This window comes from Sorex araneus, chromosome 2 (assembly GCF_027595985.1).
Source record: "Sorex araneus isolate mSorAra2 chromosome 2, mSorAra2.pri, whole genome shotgun sequence".
NCBI lineage: Eukaryota > Metazoa > Chordata > Mammalia > Eulipotyphla > Soricidae > Sorex > Sorex araneus.
The window spans coordinates 368,984,720-369,002,611 of record NC_073303.1 but is presented as its reverse complement, the minus strand read 5'-3'; the positions used below and the strand labels follow the sequence as shown (position 1 = coordinate 369,002,611).

General features: G+C 42.1%; 1 protein-coding gene across 4 annotated transcripts in view; it reads right to left on the bottom strand.

Moving 5' to 3' along the window:
* Positions 1–17,892, bottom strand: part of RELCH (RAB11 binding and LisH domain, coiled-coil and HEAT repeat containing) — a 97,575-nt gene that overhangs the window by 33,101 nt on the left and 46,582 nt on the right. For all 4 annotated transcript variants that reach the window (XM_055126777.1, XM_004601989.3, XM_055126778.1 and 1 more), the window contains 4 exons: positions 12,835–12,906; positions 6,077–6,217; positions 5,292–5,456; positions 2,629–2,776 (listed from right to left, as the gene is read on the bottom strand). In XM_055126777.1, the coding sequence (XP_054982752.1) occupies positions 2,629–2,776; positions 5,292–5,456; positions 6,077–6,217; positions 12,835–12,906 (526 nt within the window). The remainder of the gene's footprint in view (positions 1–2,628; positions 2,777–5,291; positions 5,457–6,076; positions 6,218–12,834; positions 12,907–17,892) is intronic.

The following is a 17,892-nucleotide window of genomic DNA, read 5'->3' as shown; positions in this document are numbered from 1 at the left end:
AGGATATAAGAAATCACTCAGCTCATTAGGTTATTACAGAGTAGCAGAATAACTTAAGAATGGTTCAGAAGCTTCAAAACTCTATTTAACAATGATAGAATTAAAACACATAATTTATCTAATTTGTAACAATACAGAAAACTTCCCAGAATGCAATTTAATAGACTGGCAAAACTAACAACATAACTACCCAGTAACCACAACCATGCAGAAAAAAAAAAGAGCTATGAATCTTCATGAGATTATTAAAGGCTTGTAAGAAGGTTAGTGGTATTTCTTTCCTGCTAGAATGTAAACTCTGTGACAGCATTAATTTTTGCTTATTTATTCATGAATGTATCCTAAACATTTAAAATTGTGCATGACATAAACAACAGCTACTGCTTGGAATAAATGGGCAAAACACAGATTCATAGACTTCTGAACATAGGCCCTGTGGGGGGATACAATATTTCTGCATTTACAGCACTGTTGAAAGTCACAGGGCAGATTAAGCCAGCCAGAACTGAAAACAGAAGATGAATTTTTCTGATATGAGGAAGACCTAATGGCAAGGGCATGCCACCACTAACGGACTACGTTTCAGCACACCACATCAGCTCTTCTAAACGGTCCCTCAAATCTCAGCATGCGCTTGGCAACAGGTGATACTAAAGAATTATTTGTTAAACAAGAAGTCAATGACAGCAAATTTTGCCCACCCCAATCCTTATGTTGAAGCCCTAATTCCCAGATTACTATTTATTTGGAAATAGTATTGCAGTAGACATAATTCGATCAAAGAGGACCACACTGGAGCAGGGTGGGCGTCTAACACAACATGACTGATCTTAACTGGAAGGGGAATGCTTGGGGCACACATACGGATGTGCAGCAGAAGCAGAACAGAAACTAGAGAGCTGCATCTTCCAGCCAAGAAAGACTGAAGACTGCCAATCCACCGGAAGCCAGGAGAGGCAGGGAACAGCGTGTCTCACACCACCTTCGGAAGGAGCCAAGCCTGCCAACAGGGTGATCTCACACCTGCAGCCTTCAGGACCGAAACAATCAATCTATCGGGAAAGCACTCACATTGTAGTAATGTTTCAGCATTCCCAGGACATAAGCAGAAAAAGATAAAAAGAGCGTGAGAGAAGCAGAATGACGGGAGAAGCCCTAGGCAAATGAAGTGCCGTAATGAGTACATAAAACTGAAAGGGCCAGCTATGACTGCTCTATAAAGCCTTATCTTAAAACTTTGAGTGTGTACTCTTTCAATATTATTTTTAAATATGATGGTCAGAGCTGTGGAACAGCAGGTGGAGCACATGTCTTGCATAGGTGAGGTCCTGGGTTTAATCCCTGGTGGGAAGGGAAGTGAAAATAACACCTTACCAAAAATATTAACCTAAGTTCACTCTATCCATTCTCAACTTTCTAAGCAAAAAGAAACAACTGGTATTTAGGTAGTATAAACCAATTTTATGTTGTGGCCTGATCTCTCCTTAGAAACAATGACTGAGCCACTACATCCTAAAGATTATCACTATCACAATTTACAATGTAAGTAAATTGCATTTCTATAAAAATCAATTATCTGTGAATATTCCTGATGTTATAATTTTTTGTCTATCAGAAAGTAGGAAGACACAGGGGCAATTTCACAAACCTGAGAAGGCTGTAAAGGAATCTCACATAACAGTGGCTTGTCTGAAACCATTTATACTGGGTGCTGGTTACAAAGCGACTACTAATGACCACGGGTCAAAGACCACTTATTGTTTGTGGACACATAACGCTGCTGGGGGCTGGAGAGACAGCAGTGTGGGTAAGGTGCTTGTCCTGCACGCAGCCGGTCTGGGTTCCATCTTTGGCACCCCATAGAGTCCCTCGGTTCCTGTCAGGAGGGACTCCTGAGTGCAGATTCAGGAGTAAACTCAGCACATCAGGGTGTGACCCAAATGGAAACAAAATGGTTTTCTGCTTTTTTTCTAATTTCTCAAAGAAAATGTATTCCTTCTCTAAACAAAAAAAAGGGGGAAGTTCTGCTGCATATGTTCATATTTCTATCAACGAGGAAAGAGTAATTGATTTTCCTTCCTTTACTAAAAAAAAAAAAGTAATACAGAAGGAAAAAAGAGGCAATTTTAAGTTCTGTAAACTGGTACTAGTAATTAGTGAATTTTCTCACTGACTCAGTAATAGAAATGAAAGAAAGACTATCTTGGCTACTAAGAAAATAAAAGTGACAAAAAGGTGACTGATTAGGAATGGACTGATAGTGCAGAGGCAGGGCACTTGCCATGTATGATCTGGTTTTGATCCCCAGCACCCAGTATGGCCCACCAGGAGTGACCCCTGAAAACAAAATCAGGAGCACTGCTGGGCATGGTCCCCAGGTCCCCAAAGCAAACCAAACCAAACAAGGCGGTGGATGAAGTCTAATAATATAAACAATAGTACCAGGAGACTTATCCATTAAGTTAGGACATCACGTAAAGTACAACCACGACACTTCACATACACAGCACATATGAGTGAGGGTGCTGTCGTATAAAATGAGTTTTAGAACACTAAGTGAAACATGATGCTTCGGGAAGCTAAGCTGCTGAGAGCCTACATCTTCCTTCCAGAACTGAAGTCCAGTACCTTCGATCTGTGGCACGTCACCGTGCAGCTTGGCTTTGCTGGAGAAAGGGGCATTCTGAAGCACGAGCGCAAAGAGAGACGGGATCAAGGACTGCAGAGCAGAGAGATGCATGTGGAGCTTATGTTCATCCAGCCCGTGCTCTCCTTCCTGAAACAGAAGGAGGTGGAAGCTCATTCAGACTGTTCACATGACATATTCATGACACTCTTCCTTTCTGTGGCAGCTAACAGAACACTCATTAAGGACCCTATATGTTAGACTCAGTGTAACTCCTCACAAAAATATCCACGAATCTTAATTTCTCTAACTATAAGAAAATACAAAGATGCAGCGAGACTGCATAGAATAGGATCTTTCCTGTGGAGAAGTTTAAAGTGAACCAATCTATTTCCCTCTGCTTAAATTCTTCAGGCAGGGGAAGAGGGTCTTGTCTTTGGAGATTTTGTGAGTCAGGGTGAAGAAACTAGTGAGCCACAAGGACACTTGAAATGCCCAACTGTCAGAGCAGCACTTCCTCTCTTCTACTTCCCATCTCCCTTTATAGATCTGGAGACATCCGTATCTGCCAGCACTGAACGACTTTAAAACAGATCAGCACATAGAAAAACTGCGGGAGGAGAAATTCAAAGGAACCAAGAAAGGGGGAAAGAGGAAAAGGATCACTAGGACACAGAGAACCAAATAAGTGAAAAGTAGAGTCATTGGAGAAGAAAGTGCTGTGAGAACCTAAGATGGCATTACTGAACGGTACAATAATAACTAAGTCAGAAATACCAAAGACATGAGCTACTTAGAAGACAATTCTGAATTAATTTCTTAGTGGAAGAATTACTGTTTATGCTGAACATCGCAGATATATTTAGTAGCAATGTGGAATTAGCCATTTTATGGACAAGAAAAATCAAGTACGGGTAACTCTCATAAGGAAGGTAAACATTAAATATGTACTTGAAATTTTGAGTGCTGGAGAGAGAGGTCAGAGGCCCTGAGTTTGGCCCCCAGCAGGACATGCTCTACTCCTGCCTACAGGATGGAACTCGATTGTCTCCCCTCACTCGTAGGCCCAAGGAGCACTGTTCTGCTGACACCTTGCACTGAACCTCACGGCCTGGCTGAGAGGGTTGCTTCCAGCTCCCCACATTCCTAGGCATGTCATAAAAAGGAGTAATTCACTTAGTTGTCTATTAAATACAAGTTTAAATATACATTAACATTTATTAAAAACCCATTAAATGTATATGTGTGTGTATACATATATATATATATATATGTACATGTGGGTGTGTATATATGTGCGTGTTTATACCATTTAAAGAAGAGCTGCATTTGCCTTGCATGCAGCTAACCTAGATTTGATCCCCAGCATTCCATATGGTCCCCTGAGCCTGCCAGGAAGTGATCCCTGAGTGCAGAGCCAGGAGTAAGCCCTGAGCATCACAAGGTATGGCCCCCACACAAACTGCAAAGCTTTAAATAGAGTCTAACCAATTCTTTCAAGTTTGGGGGTTAAAAAAAGCAAGAGCCTGAAGGCAGATCCTGGTTTTATCATCTGCCAGCTTTAGGAACCCAAGCAAAGTTGCATATGTGAAGTCTCAGTTTCCACTCCAAAAATGAAACAGCATTTAAGGATTATAAGAATAAAACATATTTTATTATTTATTTATTATTTTTGCTTTTTGGATCACAGCTGGTGATACACAGGGGTTACTCCTGGCTCTGCACTCAGGAATTACTCCTGGTGGTACTCAGGGGACCATATGAGATGCTGGGAATCGAACCTGGGTTGGCCGCGTGCAAGGCAAACGCTCTACGTGTTGTGCTATTTGCTCCAGTCCCAAAACACATTTTATATATAAAGGATCGACCTTAAAGGGACATAACAAACACTGAAGAAATACCAGGGTTTGGGTTAAGGGACGTGGCTCACCAGAAGAGCACTTGGTTTGCGTGTGGTGAGGCCCTGGGTTCAATTTCAATTCCTGGTATAATAAAAATAAAAGTTTACTATTGTTTCTTCACTTTGGAAAGAATGGAAAACAAGCATTTTGAGCGACAGTACAGCAGAAAGCATTCTGACATGACTTTTAAGAAGAAAACTTTACTAACATTGTGTATTGTAATTATTTCTGATATTTGGGAACTGAGCTTTACTTAAGGGTTTACATTACATAAACTATTTCAGTCTTCAGAAGAAACAAGAAAGGGCTCGACTACCATAGTACAGTGGTAGGGAGCTGGCTTGCTTTGCACACGGCTGACCCGGTTTGATCCCGGCACCCCAGACTGTCCCCGAGTTCTGCCAGGAGTGATCCCTGCATGCAGAGGCAGGAGTTAGCCCTAAATCCAGCTAGGGATGGCCCCAAAAGGGGGTGAGAGAGAAGAGAACGAGGAGGAGGAGAGCTAGCTTTCTGAAAAATATGAGTTAGTTGCATGAAGAGGCAATTTCAGCCAAGAAACTCAAGGGTGTGTCTTTTCTTCCCTAGCTTTAATAAAGCAAAGCTTTAACTCTCTCCTGGCTCCAGTTCAACAGAACCTTTACGGGGTAATCTATTTTGTACTATCGTGTACGTCTAAGAAGCCCAATTGTCTGTGCTACTTTGGGTACCTTAGGACAATACACTCTACATCATCTGTAAACTATGCAGAGAAAAGAAGTGCTCACCCTGAGAAGTTTTTCAATCTTGCTGAGCAATGTAGGAATAAGATGCGACTGCAGGTTTCCGAGTTCTGTAGTCCAGGCAGCATAAGCTGGTAAAAATACTTGATGTGTAGCACTAACGACTCTCTCTGAGGGATCACCTAAGGCTGAGAGTAACAATTCAAAGCCCTGCCAAAAAGAAACAGGTACAGTGGAGAGTTTTTTTAAGAATATACTTTGAAAGTCCCATAATATGTAATAAATACACTCGACAATAAATTTAGAAGAATGTTAAGCAAGAAAAGAAGCCATCATTAACCCCATCCTTGCCATTTTCTTCAGAGAAAATGTCTTGTGGGGCTGGAGCAATAGCACAGCGGGTAGGGCATTTGCCTTGCACGCAGCCGACCCGGGTTCGATTCCCAGCATCCCATATGGTCCCCTAGCACCGCCAGGGGTAATTCCTGAGTGCAGAGCCAGGAGTAACCCCTGTGCATTGCCAGGTATGACCCAAAAAGCAAAAAAAAAAAAAAAAGGAAAATGTCTTGTATTTACTGATGAGGAAACCAAAGAGAAAGGGAGGGAAATGTAGCAGGCTCGGAGCCAGCTTCCGGCCATAAAGCTGTGGCAGATATTATAAGTGAGTCCTAGCAATTTTTCCTCTGAATTGCAGAACTGAAACCAGGCAGCCAATTCCAGCTGCAGAAAGGTGCCAGACCTGCTATCCCGATAAAAAAAAATCACACGGTTTCTGCATTCGAGATTTGAAGCATCATGTTATTGAAAACGGCCCATTCTCAAAGACATACCTGTTGATATTTGTCTGGATCATCAATGTATCCCATAATAATACCAAGGCTTTTGATCACAGCTTCTCTTACCAAATCAGCCTTATCTTCCATTAACATCTGCTGCAACATTGACAGAACCAAAGAGCTACGGATTTCTTTCTGAAAATAAGTAAGAACAAGCTTTTACTATTAAAACTAGCCATAGAAAAGCCCAGATTTTCAGTGCCCCGACTATATGCACATTTATATTTTGCTATGTATGCTTCATTTTTCAAGACATAAAACTAATGATACATCCTAAGTATTATTCTCCCCATCTTCCTTCCGATTCTACTCCACTCACTCCTTCCTAAAGACAGTAGTAATTCTGTCTGAATTACCCTGAATTCTGTACCAGTAGCTTCCCAGTGACTTTACTTATCTACCTCCTCACTACAGGAGAACTGAAGCAGCCCACACTGCATAGGAGGACAGTGACTGTCCTATCACTACCTGTCCAACAGGCAGAGTGACAGTAACCAGAGAGACCACAAAAATCACCGTTTATAATGAAAACCTTTGCCCGAGGAAACAAATAGCAATGAGAAAACAAAATCCTGATCTGCTTAAATTCTTGAGTACTGAGGAAAAATTTCAAAGAGAATAATAAAATTTGAGAACAGAATATAAAATTACTATTGTCTTATTCCAGTTTTTCCACAAAGAATGCTAAGAAATGTCTCAGACTAATTACTGAGGTTAGAATAACAGTTTATCAATACACAAATTCTTGTCCTTTGTGCATTATTGTAATCAGATCAATTTATGGAACTCTTTAAAGTTCACTTGTTTGGGTTCTTTTTACATATAATGGTTACAATAAACAGAAGTGCTCATTTTTTTTAATTATGTGATTTGGTATGCAATGTAGTTTGACTTTTAAAATTTTTTTCTGGGAGGGGTTCTCCCAAGTGGTGCCTAGGATGCATCTGGGATTCTCAGCCAATAGGTTCAGTGGTTCAGTGCAAGGGCCCCCAAAATGCCCCGTAGTGCCAGGGATACCACTTGGGGCGTGGGGTGACCACGAGGGTCACCCTGGTGACATGCAGGAGAACATGTGCTGCAGGAATCAAACCCAGGGGAATACATGCCAGGCATGTCCCTTAATCGCTGTACTATGTCCCCGCTTCTTAAAGTCTGAAATTCTTAAGTGACCTATTTTATATATCTGGCTGAGTTAAAATTTGAAGTATGTGCAATTTTAGCAAATTCGTTGGTGAATATGCCATATGGTACAGCCTTGTTTATTTATTCTCTAAGCTAAAAATTATCCTCCCAAATGTCTCGAGTATCTTTAAAAGGATTCTTGGTAACACCATGGATAATAAATAAACCTCAGTTATGTGTGAGTTCAACTGTGCAGGTTAGTTTCAGTAAGTCACCGGGAATCACACAAAACAAGTCACGAGGCAACACCCCACTTTAACTGCAGCCGCTTGGATTTTATTGCTGCCAGTTACAGTAAGATGCCAGGCAGAGGATGAGGGAGAAAACTTTGTCTACTGTCAACACTGCAAAGTAACCTCAGACCAGAGCACCGGAGAGCAGCTGATGTATCTCTGGCAAGCATGTGATGTGCATCCCTATCTCAGAACAGTAAACACTTATATGCTTCCTCATTCAGGTATCTATTTTTATGATTTATCACAATAAGGTATAAGTTTTTTCCTATAAAATAGGAGAACATTAAAAAAGTCATCAATTCTAGTTACTGGTAAAGGTACCAATGTTGACAGTATAAATATACTATCTTGGTCGAAGGCAATTTAACAATGTTTTAAAAAAAAAAAAAGCAAGCATGAAAAATGGCAGAGCCAGGACAGACCAGGCGTAAAGGGGTAGAGCACATGGCTGGCAAATACAAGGCACACAGTTTGATCCCTGGCACCACATGATGTCAGACTCACTAACGTGTGGCAGTGCCAGGGACATGCGTTATCAGACCCACAGAGACTAGGCAGGTAATGTCATTGGGTGGGCCCCCATTAAAAAAAAAAAAAAACAAACCTTAAGGGGCCAGAGCAATAGTACAACAGGCAGGACATGTGGTTTGCACATGGTCCACCCGGGTTCAATCCTCAGAACCCATATGGTTCCCTGAGCCCGCCAGGAGTGATCCCAGAGCACAGGGTCAGGAGTAAGCCCTGAGCACGGCCAGGTGTGCCCCCAAAAGAAATAAAATAATAACAATAAAAATAATAATGTGTAATTTTCCTTTTAACAAAGAAAAATTTTAAATGCAAATGCTGAAAGATGTAGAAATGTTAATTGCATAAAAAGTTAAAAAATTATGGGTAGTTGCACAAAAACCTGCCAGTGACATTTACGCAGGGATATAGAAAATTGCATATAGTATGATTAATGCACTGTAGCACTGTTGTCCTGTTGTTCACCGATTTGCTCGAGTGGGCACCAGTAACGTCTCCATGTGAGACTTGTTACTGGTTTTGGCATATCAAATACGCCACGGGTAGCTTGCCACGCTCTGCTGTGCGGGTGGGATACTCCTGGTAGCTTGCTGGGCTCTCTGAGAGGGACGGAGGAATCGAACCCAGGTCAGCCACATGCAAGGCAAATGCCTTACCCAATGTGCCATCGCTCCAGCCCATAGTATGATTAATATCGGGTAAAAAAAAGTTAGGGTAAATCAAATTACAAGTGAGTCTATGCATATATTTTTGATTTTTTAATAATTACTAAAAATTATGAAAATATATCTTCCTGAAGAGAATGACAAAGTACCAGGTGAAAAATAGCTCTGATTTTCATTTCTTTTCCATGCTTTATAGAATTTCATTTTTAACAAAAATAAAAAATACACTGTGATTGGGAGTGATACTATAAACTTAAAAATATTGCTCTAAGAGATGAACCAAGAGCCGCGGCACGAGAAGCAGAGCCTCCCGCCTACTGACTGTGATCCTGAGGTCTCCTAACCCATTTTGGCACCAGAGCAGATTCTTGCAGCCATGCATTTTGACTGCGAACTGAACTACAACCTCGTGCAGCCCGGGGAGGGATTTTTTTCCCTCTCCACCCCATTTTTCTGAGCGAAAATGGCGGCAGCGGCAGCAGCCACGCGGTGAGAGCCACCCTCTAAGACCCCTCCACCAGGAGGTAGGACTTTCTTTAGTGACGTAGCCTGTAGGTGATCCTGGGAGGGGAGGTGTTCCCGGCGCGCCTTCCGCCCAGAGATGAACCAAGAGCCGCGGCACGAGAAGCAGAGCCTCCCGCCTACTGACTGTGATCCTGAGGTCTCCTAACCCATTTTGGCACCAGAGCAGATTCTTGCAGCCATCCATTTTTACTGTGAACTGAGCTAAAATATTAGAAACCCAAAACTCAAAGTCTTCACCTTTACCAAGGAAGAGAATTTATTAGATGATGCTTATTCAGCAGGCCTGATTGTTGGGGAAAATTTCCAATCAACAATAGTGAGTTCTGTATGGAAATATGAAATGTACTCAATATATAGAGAGAATAATGGGAATATCATCAGCTACTTAGATGGGGGGTGGGGTGGGAGGGGGGTGTATTGGGGTTCTTGGTGGTGGAATGGGTGCACTGGTGAAGGGATGGTGGTTTAATCAGTATTTGACTGTGACTTAAACCTGAAAGCTTTGTATTTTTTTTGTTTTCACGGTGGTTCAATAAAATATTTCTTTAAAAAAAAAATATTGCTCTGAATTTATAAAAAAAAATCTTATGATCTTAATTCTAGTTATTCATTTATCCATTCACTTATTACTCTGGAGGGAATAATATATTCATATATCATTACCAGTGGTGCAAGGGGGCTGCTATCTAGCGGGTATGATGGGGCCTTCAGTACTCCAAGCATGCTCTGCAGCTCTTAGAACTATCTCTCTTATATGACCTTATATTTCTGGACTGGAGCAACAGCACAGTGGTTAGGGCGTTTGCCTTGCACATGGCCGACCCGGGTTCGATTCCTCTGTCCCTCTCGGAGAGCCCAGCAAGCTACTGAGAGTATCCCGCCCACACGGCAGAGCCTGGCAAGCTCCCCATGGCGTATTCAATATGCCAAGAACAGTAACAACAAGTCTCACAACGGAGACGTTACTGGTGCCCGCTCAAGCAAATCGATGAACAACAGGATGACAGTGCGACAGTGTACAGTGCTGGAATCTAATCCAGGGCCTCACACATGCAGAGTGCTGTACTGCTAAACTACAACCCCAGCTCCCAGCCTTACCTTTAAAGACAACTGCTTGTCCATTTGTTTCTCACTATTTGAGACCAGTAATAACTGCAACATACATAGCTCACTCATTATTGTACGACTCTATTTCTGTAGCCCTTTAAAATAACAATCTTACAAAATGACCTTTAAAGGCACAGGTCAGCGAACTTTTTGCTGGCCAGATGGTACGTTCTCCTCATGAGAGGTCATATGGTCTCTGCTGCAACCACTCAACCGTGCTGTAGCAGTTAAAAATAAACAAACGGGGGTGGTTGTGTTCTGATCAAACTCAATTTATAGTCTGTGGATGAAATTAGGTTTCCAAACTGGAGTCTGTTCTCTCTGCTTTAAACCAAGATTGTTCTATGTGAAAACCTCTGAGCTGTTCCTCCACCACCTCTCCACCTGTTATGGCCCAGGCCCTGGGGAGGACCCAGCAGGCCACAGAGTCAGGAATTCTCCATCCGAAGGTGGCAGAATTCCTCTCGCTACTTGGAAATGAATGAGCACCGACACAGTTCTTGTCTGCGTGAGCCTCAAGGCTGGAGAGACTGCTCGGGCGGATGGAGCGCCAGGCCAGCATGGAGTGGGCCCAGGTTCCACACCGGGCACCACACGGTCACTCCAAGCTCCTCCCAAGAAGAGCTGGAAGCCGCCTCTGAGCAGCACTGGGAACAGCCCCAGCCTCCCCAAAGAGATCAGACTGACCTACAGCACGCTGGAAATGCAAACAGAGACGGAAACAATTTACTGAAAAACAGCACTAGTCACTCCAATGACATCTAATAGCTGAAAAAAAAATAAGAATACTGTTGTGAAATCTCTAATCACTGTCATCCCATTGCTCATCAATTTGTTCGAGTGGGCACCAGTAACGTCTCTCATTGAGAGACTTATTGTTACTGTTTTTGGCATATCGTATATGCACGGGTAGCTTGCCAGGCTCTGCCGTGCAGGCACGATACTCTCGATAGCTTGCCGGGCTCTCCGAGAGGGGCGGAGGGATCAAACAAGGGTCGGCCACGTGAAAGGCGAACGCCCAACCGCTGTGCTATCGCTCCAGCCCGGAAATCTCTAACAGTGGACTTCAAACAAATTTCATCTGGTCTGCATTCAAGTTGTGAGGTTATTTTTGTTGAAGTATTTAATAAACTCTAGCCTGTCAGTTAATTAAAAAAAAAAAAGAGGAGCATTTTAATAAGCTTTCCTGATAAGAACAGACATTTATTTGGATTTCATACCAAGTAGTAGTTTCTTACAATTAACTGCAATGTGGAATTTGAAAGCAAAGAAATTTTTCACTGATGACAGACCTTTAGAACTGATGCATAAAATTCCATTGATCTATCTTAGACTTTGCCTCTAATTTTTACCCACGTATGACTCTTGGATTTGTGCACTGGTCATCTGGGAATTACAAAACCACTTATTCATTCTTTACCTTGAATATGCCTTATTAAAATCTCAAAACATCACATTTTCTGGTATTACCACAGATCTTACCATATAAGTCTTGATACACTTATTTTTTTCTTTTTGGGTCACACCTGGCATTGTACAGGGGTCACTCCTGGCTCATGCACTCAGGAATTACTCCTGGTGGTGCTCGGGGGACCATATGAGATGCTGGGAATCGAACCCAGGTTGACCGAGTGCAAGGCAAATGCCTACCCATTGTGCTATCACTCCGGCTCCCTTCATACACTTTTAAAGTTAAAAATTAAATTCTAGCTTTCAATTTTAAAGCTTCAGTTTTATCACTTGTAAGAAAAGCTGTCAAGCTGTTTTCTCTAAAGTGACAGGCTCATTTCATTCATTTTCATGAAAATGTTTGCTAGATACTCAAATCTGAATAACCACAGCTTATTTGTCAGTGGACTGTCAAGTTCAGTTCGCAAGTCAAACTATTTGGAGTGCTTTTACTGAAACAGCCATCATACTTCAGTATGCAGTAAAGATATGACAGAGTGTTTTCCATTTGATCATATTGATTAAGATTCGAAAAGGGTCCAAGTTTAGATTTCATTTGATTCATACGCCAAGCTTATTGGAAGAGATATTGGCTTTTCCTGCAAGTATATGGCAGTGAAGAACACAACCACCAATTTACGTAGGTGTCTCTGTCTTCGTCAGTGCTGACATACTGGCACAAAGGCCCATTAGAGCATTAGTACCAGTAGTATAAATGCCAACACAGAGAAAAAGAATAAAGAGTTTCAATATTATGATTCAGTGTTTACTTTATTGACCTTTTGAAAAGATCTTGAGGAATCTCATGGTTGTCAAACTAAACTCTGAAAATTGCTTAAATGATGCATTTTATAATCATGCAAAAATCAATGGTTAATATACCTATGTGTTTGCAATGCTGTAAGTATTTATGTGGTCTTTTACTTTCTAGCTTATCTTTTTTCTTTAGTAGGACAGATACTCTAGGAAATTTTAAAATGGTAACACTATTTTTTTTTTTTTTAAAAAAAAAGGGCTACTATTCCAAAGGAAAAAGTTTTGAAAGAAAGTTGACAATCCTTACCGGAAGGTAAGGTGCTAATGCTCCACAAGATTCTGCCACAAGCAATCGTCTTTCTGGATATTTGTGATTAATCTGAAATGACAATAAAGAAAAAAAATAAAGCATAAACAACATTATCTTCCTTTCCAACAGAGTTATTTCCCCCCAGTCCCCGCCGAGAACGTAATAGAGCTTCTTTCTTTTCCACTCTGGGGATCCCCGCGCGGCCATCCATAGAGAAGAAAAGGAGTCAAGGTACGGGCAAGTGAGGCTACGGGGTTGACCTGTGAAGGAAAAAGGATAAGCAAGGTGTCTAGAAATCACGGCTTCTCCTGAAAACAGGACTATCTTGGGAAATCAGGAGAAAGTTTGGATCCCTCCCTAGCAGTATTAGTAAGCTGGAAGCCCAGGTTTCTGGAATCTATATCTGTATCTACCTAGATACCTGTAATTATCTATTTATCTCTCTCTACATATATATGGTCCATTCTATGTGCCAGAAATGACTTAGCAGTCTTTGTTCTAGCCTAAGGGAGTGAGATATGAGTTAAACAATGACTGATCAGAGTCCTTGATATGATGTGGTTTTGCTTTTATAGTAAAACTCCAACAATTCCTGTATGCATGCGTAAGACTTGGGGTTTTCTACCGTGGTTATACTGAATGATAAAAAACAAACAAACAAAAACCCAACAAAAAACCAGACACATACTGGGTTTTGTTTCTATGTCTTTTCTTCATAGAATAGAAATTTTTCTTTGACTGCAAAAGAAGCGTATCTGTTCTCATATTCCCATATGAAAAGGTGACATAATTCATTAATGTATTGGATGCCTACAATTAAAAGAAGAAAATAATAATCTACTAAGTAACAAACTGGAGTTACATGGCTAGATAGATTCTCCAGTACCCACCCTTATTCAAGTCAAAAAAGTATTCTCCAATTAAACTACAAATTTAATGCAATCTTTGTTTTTTAACTTTTAATCTTATTAATTTTTTTTTTTGGGGGGGAAGCCCAAAAGTACTGCTTAGAGGGCCCAAGAGATACTTTGTCAACTGGCCCCATGGTTCAGTGTCTGGCAATGCAGTGCTGCATACCAAGGGTCACCCGGTCCATTCAGCAGTGCTCCAGCCTCCAGGGCTACCTTCCAGTGATGCTCTGGAGGCCAGGTGGTGCTGGGGGATTGAACTCAAGTCAGGTGTACGCAAACCATGAGCCCTAACCCCTGTACTGGTACCTCCCTGGAAGCCCTCAAAGGAAACTTTACAAAAAATTCAGCTGGCTTTCCAAAAGAAACTGACAAACTGATATTAAAATTTGCATGGGGCCCACCTCCCTGTACCTCGGAAGCCCCGACAGTCACACCCACGAACCACCTCCAGTACAATGTTAACTCATCTACTGGTCTTGCTCCAGAGACTCCTAAATCAATCTCGAAAGAGATCAACCAGTGCCAAAAATCCTTCCGACACCAGTGCGTGGCTGAGATGGGGGCACCCAAAGGGGGGGGGTGGGCCAGCCTAGGTCCCACCCACACAGGAGTCCAGCAGCCGCTCACTCCCATGCTGCAAAACTGCTGCCATGCCTCCAGCTGGACCCCCTTGTCTCAGGAACGAGCCTCTCCCAGAAATAAACCTGCTGAAAATTCAAGTCGGAGGGTCTTTGTGACCGAACGATCCAGGCTTTCGTGGGGTTGGGACGGTCTATGTCCCCCTCCTCCCTGTACTTCCAGAAGCCCTGACAGTCTTGTCCATACTCCAAAGCTGCCGTCCAATTCTGGTCTTCCTGGAGTGACATCTCCAAATTCGAACAACACTGCTAATCCAGCAGTAACACTCCAGATGGGATGGGATGTGACATAGAAGACAACCCATCTTGACTAACCAAACAGTAACACAGAAGGCTTAACTTGTAACGTTTTAGTAACCCTCAGGCAGACTTGATGTTTCTGTGAGATATAACAATTTACATTAATTTTCTTCTAAGGAAGTATTTTTGATCACTGATAGCAATTTATTGATAACAAGCAATATGAAACAAATTATTAGGGGTCTATTATGTGGACAGTCTTGAGAGTGGTTGGGAAAATTGGAGACAATGGTGGAGGGAAAGGTGATAATGGTGGTTGGATTGGTGTTGAAATACTAAATACCTACAACAAATCATCACGAACAACTTTGCAAATCAGAGTTTATATAAAGCATAGGGGAAAATTTACATAAGCAGGACTTGCCCATTTCACGTAAACTCCAAAATATATTAGGACAGAATTTCTTTGAAAGTTTTATTAGCCCTTCCGGCTACTGATTAAGCTGCTTAACAGCCATGATCCCAGAGACTCACAAATGAATTTTGGAACCCAGCGGCTTTCGGCAGAAATGAGTCTGAACTCCACATTAGTTTACCGGCGCCGGGCCACCCCAGGTGGAAAAAGGTACCGTCCCTCCCCCTACTCCCCCTGGCTCATGGCCGCCATCTTCCAGAGGCCAATGGACAGTCAGGTATGGGCCATCAGTGAGGAGACATGCAAAGCCTCACGGGATTGGGGTGGAGCCGGCCCTTGTCCTTCCCCACCCCAACAAGACCCCAAGTTGCCACCCATGATTAAGCTGCTTAATGGCCATGATCCCAGAGACTCACAAATGAATCTCGGAACCCAGCAGCTTTTGGCAGAAATCCCTCCAAATTTAATTATTACAATTTCAGAATTCCAAAATCATATGCTACTCATAATCAGCGATAGAGAACAAATTGTCTAATGCTGGCTTTTCGGCAGGTCTGAGTGTTGAGGGAAAATCCCAAACAATAATGGTGGGTCTGGTGATGAAATATTGAATGTAATCAAAGTAGCGAGAGAGTAATGTGGAAATCATCTGCCACACAGGCAGGAGTACGGTGTGGGATGGGGGGGTATAGTGGGGATTTTGGTGGAGTAAAATGTGCACCGGTGAAGGGATGGATGTTTCATCATTGTATGACAGATAATTAAAGCTGAAAGCTTTGTAACTGCTCTCACTGTGATTCAATAAATAAATTTATAAAAAAAAAAGTTTTATTAAAGATAGGTAAGGCATGGTTACCTATGAGATCCAAACATAAAATAAAATTTAATGCAATATACTTTATTTTTTTGCTTTTTGGGTCACACCCGGCGATGCACAGGGGTTACTCCTGGCTCTGCACTCAGGAATTACTCCTGGCGGTGCTCAGGGGACCATATGGGATGTTGGGATTTGAACCCGGGTCGGCCGTGTGCAAGGCAAACGCCCTACCCGCTGTGCTATCGCTCCAGCCCCTAATGCAATATACTTTAAATTCCAGAGTTGAGAATTTATATAAATAAGAATAAGCATTTTATTATATTGTATTAAAAGGTTTTTTTTTTCCTTATTTACACAAGTTAAAATTGCACAGTAATCACAAATTGGCTATTACTGATTAATTTTCTGATCATTCTATTTGCCAGTTCTTAAAGTTTTACTGGAACATGCAGTATAAAGTTAATCTATGATGTGCTGAAGGGGGGAGGGAAATGTGGACCCTGGTGGAGGAAAGGTCACACTGATGAAGTTGGAACACTAACTGCCTAAAACGATTGTATCGTGAACAACTTTGTAAACTGCTTGTGAATGGAAATCGGCTAAACCACTGTGAAAAAAACAGTACGGAGATTTCTTAAAAAAAAAAAAAAAGCTGGCTCATTCAACAGAGAAGAGGCCAGGCAGTCTGGTGAGCAACTCGGCCGGAGCAATGCTCCGGACCCGAATCCGGGCCAACGACACCGGGGATCCAGACGGAGGAGGTACAGCTGGTACACCTTCTCCAGATGGAGCCCTGGCGACACTGAGCAGCAACTAAAATGGCTCTGGGTTGCGGGACTGGAACACATCTGAACCTCGCGGCTGCGCGACCTTTTCTAAAAACTGAAAACATACAATCTTTTAATGGAAAACCAATTATCAAATGCTTCCTCAGTAGGGCTGTCTTTCCTGGGGGGAAACTCCAACAACAATAGTGAGTTTTGTTTTGCAATATGGAACATAATCAAGGTAAAGAGAAAATGAAGTGAAATCCATCAGTTATACAGTTGGGGGTGGGGGGCGGGGGCAGGGGGGTATACTGGGGATTCTGGCGGTGGAATATGGGCACTGGTGAAGGGATGGTGTTTGAATATTGTATAACTGAGACATAAACCTGAAAACTTTGTAACTTTCCACATGGTGATATAATAAAAATTAAAAAAAAAAAAAAAGCCGGCAGCAGAGCTACCATATTGCAATCGTAAGCCCCTAATTCAAAAGGTGTATGTGCACATCTGTGCACGCTGCAGCACTACGTGCAAGAGCTGAGATCTGGAAACAACTTAAATAAAAAAGTGTAACATACTGCACAAGAAAGTTTCGTCATTAGGAAAACTGAAATCTTGCTTTCATGCTCCAACATGGATGGAACTGGATGGGGTCATGCTAAGGCAGCCAGGAGGGCAAACACTGCAGGATCCTACCCCTGAGCTAGATGAGGAGACACACGAAGGAGCAGAGCGCTGGTTTTCAACTCTAGGCCCACGGCGCAGAGCAGACCAACAGAAATTTCTAGCTAGTCCATGAAAGAGTTATTTACATTGACTTTCACTGCAAGCCTAAGGGTGCAAAAAAGGTTGAAAACCACTGGAATAAGAAAATGCAGTGAAGATAAATCCTTATAAGGCTGAGAACACAGAGTTGGGGATACAAGCTGTGTAGTGGCTGAGCTGAGAGAATCCAAGAGACCATGGGGCGGAACAACGCCACTAACGTGGTGGGGTTGGTGCGGTCACGCTGGACCCCTAAAACATTTAGATAATTGCATTCTTGTAAACCATAGTACTGCAATAAAAATAGATGGAAAAATGAAGTACAGAAGGGGGGGAACAAGTATGTGTATGCTATGTTAGCATACACGTTATGAAGCCATGAAATTAGTCTTCCAAATGCAGAAAGCCAACAACTGTAAATTATGGAATTAGTAAGTCTCAACAAAAGACTGAAACAAAGTTCAGTATAAAACCCAACATATTATTAGTAAATAGTTAAGAC